General features: G+C 43.0%; 1 protein-coding gene across 16 annotated transcripts in view; it reads left to right on the top strand.

Annotated features, from left to right (window-relative positions):
* Positions 1-2,685: 2,685 nt before the first annotated feature.
* The window catches only part of BICD1 (BICD cargo adaptor 1), a 278,578-nt gene continuing 262,733 nt past the window's right edge, over positions 2,686-18,530 (top strand). For 10 of the 16 annotated variants that reach the window (XM_055357921.2, XM_055357926.2, XM_031000666.3 and 7 more), the window contains exon 1: positions 2,869-3,600. In XM_055357921.2, the coding sequence (XP_055213896.1) occupies positions 3,388-3,600 (213 nt within the window). In that variant the 5' untranslated portion in view covers positions 2,869-3,387. Of the gene's footprint in view, positions 3,601-4,730; positions 4,788-14,845; positions 16,156-18,530 lie in introns of those variants that run through there. The other 6 variants (XR_008670351.2, XM_055357928.2, XM_055357924.2 and 3 more) reach the window with 5 other exon arrangements.

Here is an 18,530-nt window from a genome sequence, read left to right as displayed (position 1 = left end):
TTGATATATATGCAATACATACGGCATATACGAAAAAGAGGGAAATGTAACTATGCAGTACTGGAACAGCATGGTGTATAGGAAAATAAATTTGGCTGGGCATGGTGGCTCACATCTGTAATCCCAGAACTTTGGGAGGCCAGGGTGGGAGGATCGCTTGATCCCAGGAGTTTGAGACTAGCCTGGGCAACACAGACAGACCCTGTCTCTACAAAAATTTAAAAAATTAGCTGAGTGTGGTGGTATTCATCTGTAGTTCCAGCTACTCAGGAGGCTGAGGTGGGAGGATCGCTTGAGTCCAGGAGGTTGAGGCTGCAGGGAGTCATGATCACGCCACTCCACTCCAGCCTAAGTGATGGAGACCCTGTCTCAGAAAAAAAAAGAAGAAAAAACAGGAAAATAAGTTTATCTTCTTTACGTTAAATACCAACATTTAAGGATCAAAGTTCAACTAAGCAACATCTTAAAGTGTCAGAGTGTGCAAGACATTCCTGAAATCAGACAAAAGTGACAAGTGACAAAAGTGTATCAATCAGAAAAACGGGGAAGGATAGAGCATAGGGGCTGGACCACAATGGAAATTTAGCAAAAAAGGAAAGTCACAGAGGCAAACTCTGTTCTTAGTTTGATCCAAAGGAGAGGGAAGCACAGGCAATCTAGTGCGAGTCTTATGATCCCTTTGGAAGGCCTATGCTTACAGTTTGTAGAGTGAGGAACGGCCAGAGGCTTCCTGGGAAGGCAGGTTAGCTACCTGCAATTGCAGGTTCCATCTCTTTTCAGCAGTTCACCATCATTCATCAACGTGCCAGAGGTCAGATGCCACGGGAGCACACAGGAGGGGCTTCCCACCTGGAGTGCGAGATAAGGAAAGATGGGTCGGATGTTGTAGTCATTATCATCCGCTTCTCTACAAGGCTGGAATTTATGGTGGCTGCACATTTGGAATGTTTTCTCCTTTTATTTATTTATTTTTAGATCAGACAATCACAAGAGAATATTCTTTTGTTTTATTTTTAGATCAGACAATCACATGAGAATATTCTGTTGTGATCGCTGGTGTTTAGAAGGAACGTTGTCTGGTTTGTGAAGCAATGGAAAACACATCCAGACAGCCTGCTAGTGGAAACTTTGGAAGGGCACTGTCATACGCTTTTTCTCCCACGCCATCAACAAGTGTCTTTTTTTTTTTTTTTGAGATGGAGTCTGTTGCCTAGGCTGGAGTACAGTGGTGCCATCTGTACCCTCCACCTCCTGGGTTCAAGCAATTCTCCTGCCTCAGCCTCCCAAGTAGCTGGGATCACAGGCGTGCACCACCATACCTGGCTAATTTTTGTATTTTTAGTAGAGATGGGATTTCACCATGTGGGCCAGGCTAGTCTTGAACTCCGGACCTCAAATGATCCATCCACTTCTGCCTCCCAAAGTGCTGGGATTATAGGCGTGAGCCACTGTGCCCGGTCAACAATCATCTTTTTTTTTTTCCAGGTACACAATGATGGGAGAGTTGAGTCCTGCTTTCTAACTTAGAAAACGCATGTGTGTTGATCACCTGGTCACTGAGAAACAGCTCTGGAATAGGTGCCATGCAGAAGAAGAGAGGGAACTGGAAAGACCCACTGATCTGTGGGTCTCACAGCCTCCCGTTACACAGAAATTGCTTCTTTTCTCTCATGTTGCGTTCTTCCTCTTGATTCTCGACCCTTCTCCACTCTTTCATTTACTCCACTCTTACTTTGCTTTCACCTCCTTTTGTAACCGTTCATCATCACTCTTCATACAGATTAATGTGATTATCTTAAAAGCATGTAATATGTAGTTGCTGGGTTTGTATGAGTAATGAGTGAACCTGAAGCCAACATAAATATCCCGTTTAGTGCTCCCGAGTTAAGATTCCAGAGTTGCCTGACTTTGGACAAATCACATCTCCCTTTGCCTTTCACCCCCTGTAAACTGAGGATAATGGCTCTTACCTCAAAGCATTGTTAGGATTGGAGAGAACGCATGTTACATACTTAGAAGAATGCTTGGTATGGGTCTCAAGAACTCTTAGCTCTTATTGTTTAAAAAATGCTTATTGCAGGGCATCGTTGGTATCTTATATAGGGAATTTCAAGCAGTTTTCCTTTATTGAAGACACAGAGTAAGGTGCTTTGATGGAAACTATTGGGGCAAGATATACAGTACCTAGCTAGAGGTTTCCTGGGTGCATGTATTGTGGAGATATTTTTTTCTGAGTGGATAGCGCTCTTGTGATACGCTGGGTGAGGGCGAGCAATATTTAGCGGACTGTCCTGTGAGGATAGTAAGGTTATTTGGTGAGAGTGTTAGGTGGCCCAGGCCAGACTTGAGAGAGGCAGGGAGAGAGGGGGACGACGGAGGAGGGTGCCTTGGGATGCGTCTTGAAAGCTTTGGGAAACCCAGCGGTCTTTTGGGGGCAGGTGGCCCAAAAAGCCTTCTGCGCGCCCAGGGGACAAGGAGGATGCGCGGGCCGCGACCGCGATAGTTTTGTTTGCTTTTCTCGGGAGAAAGCGTTCCAGGCAGTTTCCTGAGCTTCGGCCCTCGACGTAGCAAAAGAGCCCGGGCGCCCACGCCGCTCTCGGGGTCTTCTACTGCCACCGGGACAAAGCCCTGGGAGGAGCTCCCGCCCCCGCGAGCCGGACAGGGCGGAGGCTCCCCCGCCGCGCGCGCCCCACCGCTTCCCAGTCCCGGACCCGTCGCCTGCGCCTCCTCCTGGCGCGCCTCACGGTGCAGCGGGCGGCGGCCCCGCGCGCCCGGCGGGAGGCGCCTCGGGATGTTTCCGTCTGGTCCTTCCCTCCGCCCCCCGCGCTGACTCCATCCGCTCCCCGCCCCCTGCTCGGAGCCGCCGCCACGCGGGAAGGGAGGGAGCCGGCCCCGAGACTGCATCATTCCGCACCGGCTGCTGCAGGGCCAGAGGGAGCAGGTGGAGCGAGAGAGCGAGCCGCGAGCCGGAGCGCGCCAGACCCGGGGCGAGACTGCAGTGACGCGGCCCGGGAGACATGGCGGACGGGCGTCTCTGAATAAGCAGAATCCGGAGCCCCTCGCTACCCGCGGCCGCCGCAGCCCGGGCCATGCCGCACGGCTGCTGACCGCACGCAGGGGCCGGCCCCGAGGACACATGCGGCGGCCTTTGCCGCCTCGCCCCTGACCCTCTGCCCTGTTCTCCATGTTGCATTTCTCGTCAGTTTCTCGGGCGGTGTAGCTGCCGCTGCCACCAGAGCCGGCGGGGCATCGCGCTGCTCATTCATCCGGCCGCACTTTCTTTTCCGTTTCCACCCATCCCTTCCCATTTCCTTCTCCCTTTCCCCGCCAGCTTCGCATCCATCTCCCCCACCCCGTAACCCCCTCCTGCCTCCATCCACCGGGGCTATGGCCGCAGAAGAGGTATTGCAGACGGTGGACCATTATAAGACTGAGATAGAGAGGCTGACCAAGGAGCTCACGGAGACCACCCACGAGAAGATCCAGGCTGCCGAGTACGGGCTGGTGGTGCTGGAGGAGAAGCTGACCCTCAAACAGCAGTATGATGAACTGGAGGCTGAGTACGACAGCCTCAAACAGGAGCTGGAGCAGCTCAAAGAGGTGAGTTGCCTGTCACCTCTCCCTTTCCTGGCCCTCACTCCCCCAACCCGCAAGGCCCACTCATCATGATCAAGAAGTCATAAAGGAGGTGACTGAAAGGACTGTTTCTTCTTCTAGGGCCCTTTGTTGGTAAGAGAAGATTGAAAGAGTCCATTGTTTCCTCCCCCAAGAGAAAAATTGCCAAACAAATGAATATATAAGCTGGAATTTGGGAGGCAATGGCTGTTTGGCCTGCGGGGGAGGGAGATTAGTAAGAGTCGTCAAGTCTCAGCACTCTAAGACGACATTCAAGTGGGTTGGAATGTATAAATCAAACTTCTCAAAACCGCTGTTATCTCAAACCCAGGTTTCAGCGACAATTTTATAGTCCACAAAAGTGATGAGGTTTGTGCCTGAGGACCCACAATTTCAGGATTTAGACTGTGTGGCACCTCAGCTTTCCTCTGGATGTAACCACTCCTTGGTGAGAGAGGGAACTCCTCACCAATCCCATTTGACAAAGGCTAGGCAATCTTCATTCTGCTTGGCTTTAGTCATTCTTGTCATTGGGCTGCAGAAGAAAAACAACTTTGCTGGGTGATCCCACTGCCTTGATTTCACCTCGGAGCGAGGCTGGGCCATGTCCAAGTCTTATGAGGTCACCCTGACTAGAAAAAATTGAACTCACCTACAAATAGTCTGAAAGAGTGGTGTATATCAAATACGTGGGTAGTGTTGCATTTCAAATGAGGCTCTTCTGGTTGAAATGATATATTTATAAAACCAGAATATCACAAATGGGTGATGTATAATGTCTCTTTAGTTTTTTGGTATTTGGCCTCTTTTAAAGCCTGTCGGATGTATGGGAGAAAACAATGAACGTGCTTTGATTTCCTATCAGGCACTCTTAAGAACATACATATTGTTTAAGTAACTCGGTCTTTTTTATCTGATTCTTGAGGCACTATGGGTAGCAAGTAACCACTTACAAATTTAAATGTAATATACACTCCTTTTCTGTGTGTCAAGTCCTTATTTTTAGGTGCATATTGACATTTAAATGTTAATTATTGTTTGGCATATAATATCAAAAATCTGTTTCTTATGAGTTTGGTTTTTCTTGGGAGGGGTCTTATTTTATGCTGTTACAGTTAAAAGATGTGATTTATGACGTACTGAATCAACTTGCCTTCCAATTTAGTATGTAATATGGTAAGCATTTATACTTTTAGATATGTCTTATTTTTATTTGGATGCCTGTCTACCAAAAAATAAATGTACTACCTATGATTAAAAATCCCAACTAGGAATCTAATTTTTGTGTGTCAGGCTGTAAATTTCTGGTTCCTATTTTACTTACCATGTACCTGTCTGGTCTTAACAACAGCTGGACTTGTTTATATTTTCCAACTTAGATTAGGCTGACATGTTTAAATGCAGTGATGCTAAACCTTGTGAAGTGAGGAAGCAGGATGATGACTGTCATTCTCAGAGATGTTTTGATGTTGTCTATACCTATCAACACTGCTTTGCCAAGATAGGGAAGTGCAAACCAGAAAGTGGTAAGCCATCACCTTCTTGATAAAGGAGATGGACTTAATTTAATGAAATGTACTTCTTACTGACTTTCCTGCTTGATTTAAACAGTCCTTCTAGGGATATTTCTGTCATTGCACTTACCTTGCATAGCAAACCTTAATGCAATTGTGTTTTGCCTTTGCTACACTATGAGCTTTGCATCCCAAGTCTTTAACACAAAAGCTAGCACACAGTGGGCATGAAATATTTTATGAAAGAATCAGTTTGTACTAGAAGAAGGCACACTTTTATCAAGCGTTCACTAGTCAATATTGATTAGTGTTAGAGAAATACTAAGAAAATTAGGATGTATAGGAAGTGACAGATGTTAATAAAACTACCTGTATTAGTTTCACCAGCAGTAATGAGAAAAATGTGAAAAAAACGTTTTGTAGGAATAATGTAACTGTGGTTTCTTAATACAGAATAATGCAAATACCAACTAAAATTTTTTCTATAAATATTTTAATATATATTTTGTTCTATATAGCAGGAGGTTAATAAAAATTTACCAGCATTATTTTTACTAAACGATTCTTGTTCATGTATTTATTTTCAGTTGCATTTAGCATAAGTGAAATTCAAGATTCCTAAAAAACTGGTTTATACAGTTATATAAAAATGTATTTTAGGTAATAAAATTATTATAGTTGATTATTTGATAGTGAGGCCTATTATTTTTATTCTTTAAACATGGAATATACTTTAGTTGGAAATATAACTTAAATGAGTTAAATCGATTTCAAGTAACATTTCTTGTATGAAAAGTAAATCCAAAATAATTGTGCAAACTGAGGTGTTCCAACAGTAATATATAGAAGTCAGTTTTGAAAAATATTTTGTGAGTGTTTTGATTTTTCAAAAGAAAGTTTTGCTCATCAGGTATGTATAGTAAATGATGTTGCATTATATCTGTAAAGCCAAGCATAAAATAAATCTTTGGCTTATTTCTAGGATTTTTGAACAAATATGATTTATTTAAAAATAATTGAACCAGTTTATGGGAATGTCAACAGAAAACTACTGTATTAAGTCCAAATTGGACATTAGTAATTTGCAGTGTAGCAACATGGCTCAGTCTTTGCAGATCATTTTGTTTTCCAGAGTCAGTATCCACCAATGTTGCTACCTTCCTTCCCAGGCTAGGTACTGCTGTGACAATAATGCAAGTCGGCAGTGTTGCCTAAAGATGTGCAAAATCAAGAAGATGAAATTCATTAAATTTTTTTCCTAGTTATTTCTTCCCTCAACTCAATTGTTTTTTGACCTGGCCTGATGTTGTTTAGTGCTCTGCATGGACTACTGTAATTCAGCTCACAGAAGAACACACTTGAAAGAAAAGTACTAAGGATTTGAAAAAAGGATGACTTCTGACATCATCAGAATGTTCTCCTTTTCATGATTCTTTGGGCAGCTGGACAGAGCAGTATGTCCACTAGAATACTTGAGTCTGGTTTTGTGATTTCACAAGTAACACTTGCTCTTCAGTGACCTGAGTGAGGGTCACCCATGCCCAGTTATGTTCAGGACCTGGCTGATTATATGTTTGGGATGTACGTAAATCAGCACTGTGCGCCTGTCACCCAGGCCAGAATAGTGTTTGAAGAAGAGTCATAGCTCCAAAATAACCTGAAAACTAAAAATATACATATATAAAAATACCTTGGATCTAAACTTAAGAGTTTTTTTTACACCGCATGTTCTCACTCATAGATGGGAATTGAACAATGAGAACACATGGACACAGGAAGGGGAACATCACACTCTGGGGACTCTTGTGGGGTGGGGGGAGGGGGGATGGATAGCATTAGGAGATATACCTAATGCTAAATGACGAGTTAATGGGTGCAGCACACCAGCATGGCACATGTATACATATGTAACCAACCTGCACATTGTGCACATGTACCCTAAAACTTAAAGTATAATAATAAAAAAAAAAGAGTTTTTTTTAACTTAAAAATGGTTGAAATTTAAAATGTTGTAAAGTTGAAAAAGAGCCCCTTTAGAAAGGAATGATTCAGCATTACTGATGGCATTTTAAAAAGGAAATGTATTTGTGAGACAGCTTTAGAAAAGTTTTGCAGCTTGGATACCGTAAACTATGCACTAATGAGCTTCAACCCATTTTCTTGCTTATTTTGTCAACCCTGACACCAAGGATAGTTACCAGCTGCTGAAGAAGCACTTTCTGGACATTGGGCAGCTTTTTCTTTTGGAGCCAACTCTATTCTTTTTCAGGGTTACAGTTAAATCATTCAACACAAAAATATGTACTTACACAGTTTTAGAGCTTGTCAGATTGGTGACCTGATGAATGCCACTTAAATTACCTAGATTCATCTTTAAGCAGAATTGTTTTCCCTTCAGATGCTTAGAAAGATTGTTAGTTTCTTTTATATCTTTAAGTTCTAAATCACGAAATCATATGGCAAGAAAAACCCCAGATTTCTTTTCCAATCTATGAATAAACATAAAGAGACAGTTAATACTTAATTGATCTATCTGAACTATGATTTTAACTTTTCTCATTGTTTTTTTTTATTTTTTTTTATTTTATTTTGAGATGGAGTCTCGCACTTTCACCCAGCCTGGAGTGCGGTGGTGTGATCTCGGCTCACTGCAAGCTCCACCTCCTGGGTTCATGCCATTCTCCTGCCTCAGCCTCCCAAGTAGCTGGGACTACAGGCATTCACCACCACACCCGGCTAATTTTTCGTATTTTTAGTAGAGACGGGCTTTCACCTTGTTAGCCAGGATGGTCTCAATGTTTTTAAAGAAAAAATATGTACATTTATCATCAGATTAATCTTAAAATCTAAAATACATTAAGATATGCTTTTGGAAACTGTTTACAAACAACCTCAACAAACAAACATCGTCGCTTTCAATCATATTTCTTTTTTTCTGGACCCAGTTGCTCTAACTTGCACTATCGCTTTTTTTTTTTTTTGAGATGGAGTTTCACTCTTGTTGCCCAGGCTGGAGTGCAATGGTGTGATCTCGGCTCACCGCAAATTCCGCCTCTTGGGTTCAAGTGATTCTTCTGCTTCAGCCTCCCGAGTAGCTAGGATTACAGGCATGTGCCACCACACCAGGCCAATTTCGTATTTTTAGTAGAGACAGCGTTTCTCCATGTTGGTGAGGTTGGTCTTGAACTCCCGACCTCAGGTGATCCGTCTGCCTCAGCCTCCCAAAGTGCTGGGATTACAGGCGTGAGCCCCCACGCCCAGCCCCTTCTTTTTATTTCAAATCAAGATTTCGTCTCTGGTGAAGTTATTTCTCAGATATAACTTAGCAAGAATTTATCATCTTTTATCACATTCCCCATGTTTATGTGAACATGTATGACAGTGATGGTTTGAAGATTTCTTCAGAACTTTTTGCTTGCAAATATTTTGCCCTATCATCCCCTTAAATATAGTTGTACTCATGGATATTGCTTTCCAAATTTGAAAATACGGTAATTAATTACTTGCATGTTGAAATATACATAAAGGACTTGCCCACACATAAGATTCCACTTGTAATTATGGCTTTGAGGAGAGGAGGGCATGAAGGGCTGCATAGTCTTAGTATTAAATAATTCATTACGCTAAAGGAGAGTGCAAGTAAAGTCAAGTGGCAGGAGATGCAATTGTGAAAGGGCCATGGCCACATTTTGTCTTGGGGATGTGGAGCCATTGAAAATAAATGAAACAGTCACTGTGTTTAATCTCACCAGTCTTCAAAACAATTCAGAGGGCTTACTGCTCATTTTTACTGATAAGAAGATAATAAAAATAATAAAGCATTGACTTAGGTACAAGGCTCCATTTAAAACTAGGTTCTTTACAAGCCTCGCCTCTAATTCATGCAGCAATCCTTACTCAAGGTAGGTGTTTCTTGCATTATACAGAAGAGGAAACTGGGTCTTAGAGAGGTTTAGGTCTCTTCCCAGGGCCACAAAACTAAATGATGAAACTTGGAAGAAGCCCACTTTTTTTTCACTGCATCATACTACCTTGAATATGAAATATCTCTGCCAAGTCTACAAGTGCAGTATAGAAGGTTATGGTGATGGTCATAGTGGGTGGATTGAGGCTGTGTGGTCGGACAGACAGTGGCAGTAGGGATCGTGAGGAGGGGGCACATCTAAGAGCTATTTGGGAGGTAGGGTGGAACAGACATTGGATGTTACTATATGTGGAAAGTAAGGAAGACAGTGGAGCTGAGAATCTTCTCAGGCTGGATAGGAGGTGGTTCTATTTACAAAGGAAGGTATTATGGGGCAGAGCAGTTTTAGAGGGTGAAATTGATGCTCAAGTTACATGAGTTTCTGTTGTTTTTGACACAGGGTTTCTCTCTGTCACCCATGCTGGAGTGCAGTGGTGCTGTTACAGCTCACTGCAACCTTAACCATCCTGGCTCAAGTGATCCTCCCACCTCAGCCTCCCAAGGAGCTGGGAATACAGACCCATGCCACCACGCCTGGCTAATTTTTTTTTGAGACTGAGTCTCCCTCTGTTTCCCCAGCTGGAGTGCAGTGGCATGATCTCAGCTCACTGCAACCTTTGCCTCCTGGGTTCAAGTGATTCTCCTGCCTCAGCCTCCCAAGTAACTGGGACTACAGGAGCATACTACCATGCTTGAGTAATTTTTTTTTTTTTTGAGCTGGAATCTCGCTGTATCACCCAGGCTGGAGTGCAGTGGTCTGATCTCAGCTCACTGCAACCTCCGCCTCCCAGGTTCAAGCGATTCTCCTGCTTCAGCCTCCTGAATAGCTGGGACTACAGGTGCCTGCCACCATGCCTGAATAATTTTTTTTTTCCAAGACAGAATCTCGCTCTGTCGCCTAGGCTGGATTGCAGTGGCGCAATCTCGGCTTACTGCAACCTCTGCCTCCCAGGTTCAAGTGATTCTCCTGCGTCAGCCACCTGTAGATGGGATTATAGGCGCGCGCCACCACGCCTGGCTAGTTTTTGTGTTTTTTTTAGTAGAGACGGGGTTTCACCATGTTGGCCAGAGTGGTCTTGATCTTCTGACCTCGTGATCCACCCACCTTGGCCTCCGAAAGTGCTGGGATTATAGGCATGAGCCACCGCGCCCAGCCTAATTTTTGTACTTTTAGTAGAGAGAAGATTTCAAACATGTTGCCCAGGCTGGTCTGAAATTCCTGAGCTCGAGCGATCTGCCTGCCTTGCCCTCGTAAAGTGTGGGGATTACAGGCGTGAGCCATTGTGCCCAGCCACATAAGTCCTTTTAATTCATGTTTTCTTTGCTGGGGAAGCGTACATTGCATGATGGATTCAGATACTCAACTTTCTTTTTTTTCTTTTTTTGAGATGGGGTCTCATTTTGTCACCCAGGCTGGAGTACAGTGGTGTGATCGTGGCTTACTGCAGCCTTGACCTCCTGGGCTCAAGCAATCCTCATGCCTCAGCCCCCAAGTAGCTGGGTCTACAGGCGCACACCGCCACGCCTGACTAATTTTTGTATTTTTTTTGTAGACACAGGGTTTTGCCATGTAAGCCAGGTTGGTCTAGAACTCTTGAGCTAAGACAGTCCGCCTGTTTTGGCCTCCCAAAGTGCTAGGATTACAGGCTAACTTTCAATTTAATAAAAAAAATTAATTTGTGCAATTGGTTGTTATTTTATAGAAGCCTAATTTCTAGAATATGGGATATAAACAATTTAATAATGTTTTCACCAGTTAGTTTGATTGCTTTCTAAATTAGGAAAAATGAAAACAAATAAACGATGGGTAAAAAAGCTGACTGGGGACAGTAAGGTCTAAAAAGGCAGCCTAAGTGGAAAATTAGCCCTTACTCACCCTTTAGGGTTATGGGGGCTGGGAGCAACAGTCCTCACTGCTCACTGACTAATCTTTATTAATCTTATTTAATCTTTATTGAAGATGCATTAGCATTTTTTATTTAAGTGGGTTTTTTTCCTCTTTTCTTTTGGTGGGGGGTGTGGGCGGCGGGGGAGTCTCAATGTGTTGACCAGGCTGGTCTTGAACTCCTGGCCTCAAGCGATTCTCCCTCCTCAGCCTCCCAAAGTGCTGGGATTACAGGCGTGAGCCATTGTACCCAGCCTTTTCTATTTTTCATTTCAAGAGTTTGCTTTTTAAGAATTAAAATTGTGTAATTATGACAGTTTTTATTGCAGTACTCCAAGCTAGAGAAAAGCATATATAAATTAATAGTTTTCCCTTCTTCTCCCACAATTCTGTCTCTGTTGTTAACACTTTGCTGAGTATTCTTCTGTACTTGTTTTAAATGTCTTTAAACATATAGGCAGGGTTTTTGTGTGTGTGTTGTTTTTGGGTTTTTTTTTTTGCTGTTTTTCTTCCTTTGTTTTTATAAAAACAGGATCTTGCAGCCTGGTGTTTTAAATTTAGTAGTGTGTCCTTTCAAAAGGCAGGTATTTACGAGACAAAGCTGCGTTTTTAAAGCACTGGTGAAGTGTGAAGAAAATGAGACCGATTAGGGAAGAAAACCCGAGAAGCTCAGAGTTTGGGTGACCCTGGGGATGTGGGAAGGTGGTGTAAATGGTACCCTGAGGGTAGCATGGATGGTAAGTGAAAGAGGAAAAGGTGTAGGTTTGCGTAAAAGAAACTGATGGAATTTGGATGCCCCATAGCAGACCCAGGGGAATGATACCAGGGGAAAAGACGGACAGTTTTGTGGGTAAATTAGCAGTGATTTTGATTCCTTGTCTTGTTGGCTGCTGATGGAGATACGTGTATCAGCATAATACCTGGCTAGTTTCCATGGCCGGCAAGAGCAGTCCTGCAGTGTGACCACATCCTGTCCATTCTGGGTCTTGGTGGCAAGCCAGGATGATTCAGGCAGTTGGGCTTTATTACGTTATCCCTTCTTTGCCCTCTGAAAGCTGAGTTTTGAAATAGTTAGGATCTTATACAACATCTCAGATTCAGCATGCTGTGCAGGAGGTGGGGAGAAAAGGGTACAAAAGAGGAAAATGTTCAGTGAAGGTGTTATTACAATGGAGGGGAATATGAAAGTGGAAATTGATACCTTTTCCTCTTGGGATTTAATTATGTCTATAAAATTAAGGTGTTGCAATACATAATCTCTATGATTTTTTTTTTACCAGCTCTAAATCTCTGAGATGGCTGTGTTTTAGAGCTACATGTTCTGCTTATTTACTGCCTGTCCTTTACATTTCAAATTCATTCAATATTTTTCCAAAGTACAGAATAGTTTTGCCTAGTTGCAGTAATTTTCACCTAGACTTCAGGGATCTTCCATCAACTCTTTTATGTATTTTTTCTCCTTTGTTTTTCCACTCTGGTCACTCAGTTCTAGCCAAGATAGTCCACCTTATTTTAGCACTTGTGCTATGTCTCTCTCTCTCTCTCTCTCTCTCTCTCTGTCTGTCTGTCTCTCTCTCTCTCTCTCTATATATATATATATATATATAATTTTGAGATGGAGTCTCACTCTGTCGCTCTGACTGAAGTGCAGTGGTGCGATTACAGCCCACTGCAGCCTTGACCTCACAGGTTCAAGTAATCCTCCCACCTCAGCCTCCAGAGTAGCTGGGACCACAGGTGCACACCACCATGCTGGCTATTTTTTTTTTTAACCTGATTTTGTTTTTACTGGAGGCTCAGGTGGCCCAACTAATTTTTAGAAATTATTATTTGCAGAGATGAGGTTTTATGTTGCTCAGGCTGGTCTTGAACTTCTGGGCTCAAGTGATTCTCCCACCTCAGCCTCCCAAAGTGTTGGGATTGTAGTTGTGAACTACTGTGCCTGGCCTTCTACATTTTTTTTTTTTAACCATTTCATAGTTCCCTTTTTCTTTGAACACTTGGTCCAAACTCACTTTTCTTCTGGATTCATATTTTCTGATCTCACCTATTATGTTATAGAACTGATGTGTTAGGTTTGTTTTCATTGATGCATTTGTACTTGGCTTCAGAGAGCAGAACAAGGCCCTGTGAGTCACTGGGAGCCAGATTTTGGATCAAAATAAATCACTTTCTGACAAGTATAGTTGTCTAGTAATGGAATGAGGCAGTCTTCTTAGGAAGTAATGAATTCCCTGTCACCAAAAGGGAGAAGCTAGTGAGCCACTTGCTGAGAATACTCTATGGGGAGTTGTCCTTAGGAAGGGGTATATCTAGAATGATCTCTAAGGTTCCTTCTTATTCGGATTTCTTTGATTTTTATCATTCCAGGTGTTCCAAATAATTTGATAAGTTTATGTTTTTTATACTTTTCCCACCACCAGAGCAGTGTTTCCAACATGGTTAAATTGTTGTGCTTTAATGTTTGGCATTTCACACTATCTGATGACTGTAAACATTTGGAATGTTTTCACAATGTCTCAAAACTTTATTTTGATTTATGTTTTGCTTTATTTTCAGAAGAAAACTAATGGGTAATATAAAGCTTTAAGATGAGTGTATCTCTAAATTTGGAGAGCTCTCAGTGAAACTATACATTTTGAAGTTACGTGGTTGCATTGAGGGAGGTCTACAGCCTCCAGAATCTCCTTTTTCACAGACACGGGCACATGTACATGTGCATGATTTTATATTTTGTCATTTACGCTTAGTCCTATATATACGCACATATATATACACACATATATACACACACACACATATATATATATATATATATATATATTTTTTTTTTTTTTTTTTTTTTGACCATATTTTGCTCTCATTGTCCAGGCTGGAGTGCAATGGCACGATCTCAGCTCACCGCAACCTCCACCTCCCAGTTTCAAGCAATTCTCCTGCCTCAGGCTCCCGAGTAGCTGGGATTACAGGCATGCACCACCATGCCCAGCTAATTTTGTATTTTTAGTAGAGACAGGGTTTCTCCATGTTGGTCAGGCTGGTCGCAAACTCCTGACTTCAGGTGATCTGCTCGCCTTGGCCTCCCAAAGTGCTGGGATTACAGGCGTGAGCCATCGCACTGGCCCGCTTAGTCCAATATTTTATTTTATTTTATTTTATTTTATTTATTTTTTTTGAGATGGAGTCTCACTCTGTTGCCCAGGCTGGAGTGCAGTGGCGCGAACTCGGCTCACTGCAAGCTCCGCTTCCCTGGGTTCATGCCATTCTCCTGTCTCAGCCTCCCAAGTAGCTGGGACTACAGGTGCCCGCCACTACGCCTGGCTAATTTTTGTATTTTTAGTACAGATGGGGTTTCACCGTGTTAGCCAGGATGGTCTTGATCTCTTGACCTCGTGATCCGCCCGCCTCGGCCTCCCAAAGTGCTGGGATTACAGGTTTGAGCCACCGTGCCTGGGCTAGTCCAATATTTTATAATCTGCATTGTCAACTAGTCAGGCCCCAGAATCTGTGGGTTCAGCATCCTTGGATTCTGCATCCTTGGATTGAAAATATTTGGAAAAAAAATTGCATCTGTACTAAACGTATACGGCTTTTTTTGGTCATTGTTCCCTGAATAATTCAGCATAACAGCTATTTACATAGCATTTACATCGTATTAGGTATTATAAGTAATCTAGAGATGATTTAATGTATACTGGAGGATGTGTGTAGGTTACATGCAAATACTACACTATTTTATCTCAGAGACTTGAGCATCTGTGGATTTTGGTATCTGCAGGGGGTCCTGGAACCCCCACACCCTCACCCAGACTGAGGGATGACTGTATTTACGTTATCTACCACTCTGATGTTTTCTTTTTGCTTTAGATTGCCCATTACCTCTTCATCTGTTTCATTTATTCATTCACAAATTTGTATTGAGTGGCTACTGTGTCGGGCATGGTGCCACTTGCTGGAGATACAGCGTTGAACAAGACAGACCCAATGGAGCTGCCTGGGTGGAGCTTATGTTTCAGACTGGGAAGAGAGTCAACGAACATCCACACATATTTCAGTTGTGAGAGGTGCCATGAGGGAAGAGACAGACTGGCTGGGGAAAGCGTGATCAGGCAGTCTTCCCCAGGAGGTGAGACTTGAGCCCAGACCTGAATGATGACAAGGAGCCAGTCATGTGGAGACTGGGGAATGTGATTTTTAAGAAGAGGACAAGTGCCAAGATCTGCGAACTCTGTTGTAGTTGTTAGGGGAAGTGATGGGTTACCATGCTCTGTAAAAATGACCATTCATATTTGAAATATGACCATTCTGTAACACAGTGTATTGCCTACTGGATTTTTCTAATGAGGTATTGGGTCTCAACATTGGAAATGTTTGAGCAGACCTTGGATATCTCCCTGAGGTCTTCTCTGAGAAGAGGTGGGTAGGAACTAGTGACTTTCAATACAGACTGTATGTTAGAATCACTTGGGTGATTTATAAAACTACTGCTGCCTGGACCCCACTCCGGGAGAGTTAAATCACTCATGGGAAGTGGAGCCTGGCTTCAGCATGCGAATCCCACTTCCCTTAGAGATGCAGCCAGGGTAAAGAACCCCTCTTCTATATTTCCAACTTGAGGACTAAATGACCCCATGGGCGTAGAAGTGTTTAGTAAGAAAATCTGGTTCCAGGTGCAGTGGCTCATGCCTGTAATGCCAGCACTTAGGGAGACCAAGGCAGATGGATCATATGAGGCCAGGAGTTTGAGACCAGCCTGACCAACGTGGCGAAACCCCATCTCTATTAAAAATACAGAATTAGCTGGGCATGCTGGCATGCGCCTGTAGTCCCAGCTACTCGGGAGACCGAGGCATGAGAATTGCTTGAACCCAGGAGGTGGAGGTTGCGGTGAGCTGAGATCGTGACACTTCACTCCAGCTTGGGCAACAGAACAAGACTCTGTCTCAAAACAAAACAAAACAAAACAAAAAACTGGGAAGTTATGAGCTAATACATAAACCTTCATTGCACAGTCTTTTAAAATTTGTTGTTTCTACTTTCTGAAAATGAAAATATTAAATCCTTCCTGAAAACAGAAAATATCAAAAACTTAACTGCATTAGACAGAGATATATGTTAACTTTGAGTGCATTTAATTTTGTATTCTTGAGTACTGTTTAAAGTGTCTTTTAAAAGTTCTCTCTTATTGTGTCTATTTATTTTATTCTGTTTGCAGTTTTTATGCCAACTTTACACATTTGTAAATAGAATATTTAAAAAGAATTTTTTTTGAGGGATTGATCTCTAACTTCTCGGTGACTTATAGTTGTTCTTTTGGTTGTACATCTTTACTGTTTTCCAACATTTTAAGGAGAAAAAGCACTACTCTAAAATGTAACATTAACTGCTGTGTTTCTATCTTTAAATATAGAATTGAAAATGAGAACCTGTTTATATTTATGGGAGCAATAGCAATATGTGTACCATAACAGTAGCAATTTCCTTAAGAATGTTTTGTTGCAGTTTGGCGTGGGTCTGTAATAGAAGGTTCAGAATGATGGGTCTTTGTTTTTCTCTTGCATACTGCAGAGTAATGTGGAATCAAATACCACTATTGAAGAGCTCTTAGTCATCAATTTTTGAAACTGAAAGTGGTTTATATTGTAAGAAGGATGGGCCCTGTTGATAAGCCTCACTGATTGCTACTTGCTAGATGGTTTTAGGAGATATCTTGAAGTTGACCTTGTGTGAGGTTACTGGATGGAAACAGCATGAGTTTAATCTTGTACATGACTTCTTTTGTTGAGCTGGAGATACTATTATCTTGCAGATTATCTCTTTGGCACGCACGACCATTTTTTTTTGTCTTTTAAATCACAAACTGGCTTTCTTTCTGCTAAGGTTGGTGTGCTTAGATTCTTTAAGCTCCAAATCTCAAGAAAATATAGGAAGGAAAATCAACCATTAGAGAGAGAGAGAGAGAGAGAGAAAGGAAAAAATATAATGTGCTCCAAACTGATTATAAATAGCTTTTGAATTGTTGGCTCCATAGAATTTTTTTTTTTTTTTTTTTTTTGAGACGGAGTCTCGCCCTGTTGCCCAGGCTGGAGTGCAGTGGCGTGATCTCAGCTTTCTCCTGCCTCAGCCTCCTGAGTAGCTGGGATTACAGGCGTGTGCCACCATGCCTGGCTAAGTTTTTGTATCTTTAGTAGAGACGGGGTTTCACCATGTTGGCCAGCCTGGTCTCGAACCTCTGACCTCATGATCCACCTGTCTCAGAGTGCTGGGATTACAGGGGTGAGCCACAGCGCCTGGCGTCCATAGATAATTTTTAAAATTCATACCAGATCTTAATTAATGTTGGCATTAAAAACTAATGGTGGCTCATGCCTGTAATCCCAGAATTTTGGGAGGCCAAGGTGGGTGGATCACTTGAGGTCAGGAGTTCAAGACCAGCCTGGCCAACATGGTGAAACCCTCTCTCTACTAAAAATACAAAAATTAGCTGGATGTGATCATGCGTGCCTGTAATCCCAGCTACTTGGGAGGCTGAGGCAGGAGAAACTCTTGAACCTGGGAGGCGGAGGTTGCAGTGAGCCGAGATCACTCCATTGCACTCCAGCCTGGGCGAGAGTCTTGTTCTGTCTCCAAAAATAAAAATAAAAATAAAAACGCTGAGGTGGGAGGATGGCTTGAGCCCAGGAGGCAGAGACTGCAGACAGCCAAGATCACAACACTGCACTCCAGCCTGGGCGACAGAACAAGACTCATCTCAAACAAACAAACAAACAAAGAAAACCTACGGTTAATGATACAGTGATCTGAACAACAGAAGATCTCAGTTTGTCAATTTTTTTTTTTTTTTTTTGAGACAGGGTCTCACTCTCTTGCCCAGGCTGGAGTGCAATGGTGCAATCTCAGCTCACTGCAGCTCTGACTTCCCAGGCTCAAGTGATCCTCCTGCCTCAGCCTCCTGAGTAGCTGGGACTACAGGTGTGAGTCACCACACCCAGCTAATTTTTTTGTATTTTTTTGTAGAGACAGTGTCTCACAATGTTGTGCAGGCTCGTCTCAAACCGTTGGACTCAAGACATCTACCTGCCTCAGCCTCCAAAGGTGCTGGGATTACAGGTGTGTACCACTGTACCCAGCCTCAGTTTGTTAATATTTTACAATAATTTAGAAGTAGAACCCTTTCTTAAGGCTGGGCGCGCTGACTCACACCTGTAATCCCAGCACTTTGGGAGGCCGAGGCGGGTGGATCACGAGGTCAGGAGATCGAGACCATCCTAACACAGATCGAGACCATCCTGACTAACACGGTGAAACCCCCGTCTCTATGAAAAATACAAAAAATTAGCCGGGCTTGGTGGCGGGCGCCTGTAGTCCCAGCTACTCAGGAGGCTGAGGCAGGAGAATGGCGTGAACCTGGGAGGCGGAGCTTGCAGTGAGCTGAGATCGCGCCACTGCAGTCCAGCCTGGGCGACAGAGCAAGACTCCGTTTCAAAAAAAAAAAAAAAAACAAATAACAAAAAAAGAAGTAGAACCCTTTCTTAAGAGCATTCTCAGGTCT

This window comes from Gorilla gorilla, chromosome 10 (assembly GCF_029281585.2).
Source record: "Gorilla gorilla gorilla isolate KB3781 chromosome 10, NHGRI_mGorGor1-v2.1_pri, whole genome shotgun sequence".
NCBI classification, from domain to species: Eukaryota; Metazoa; Chordata; class Mammalia; order Primates; family Hominidae; genus Gorilla; species Gorilla gorilla.
The sequence above is the reverse complement of the archived record's forward strand: the minus strand, read 5'-3'. Positions and strand labels throughout refer to the sequence as shown.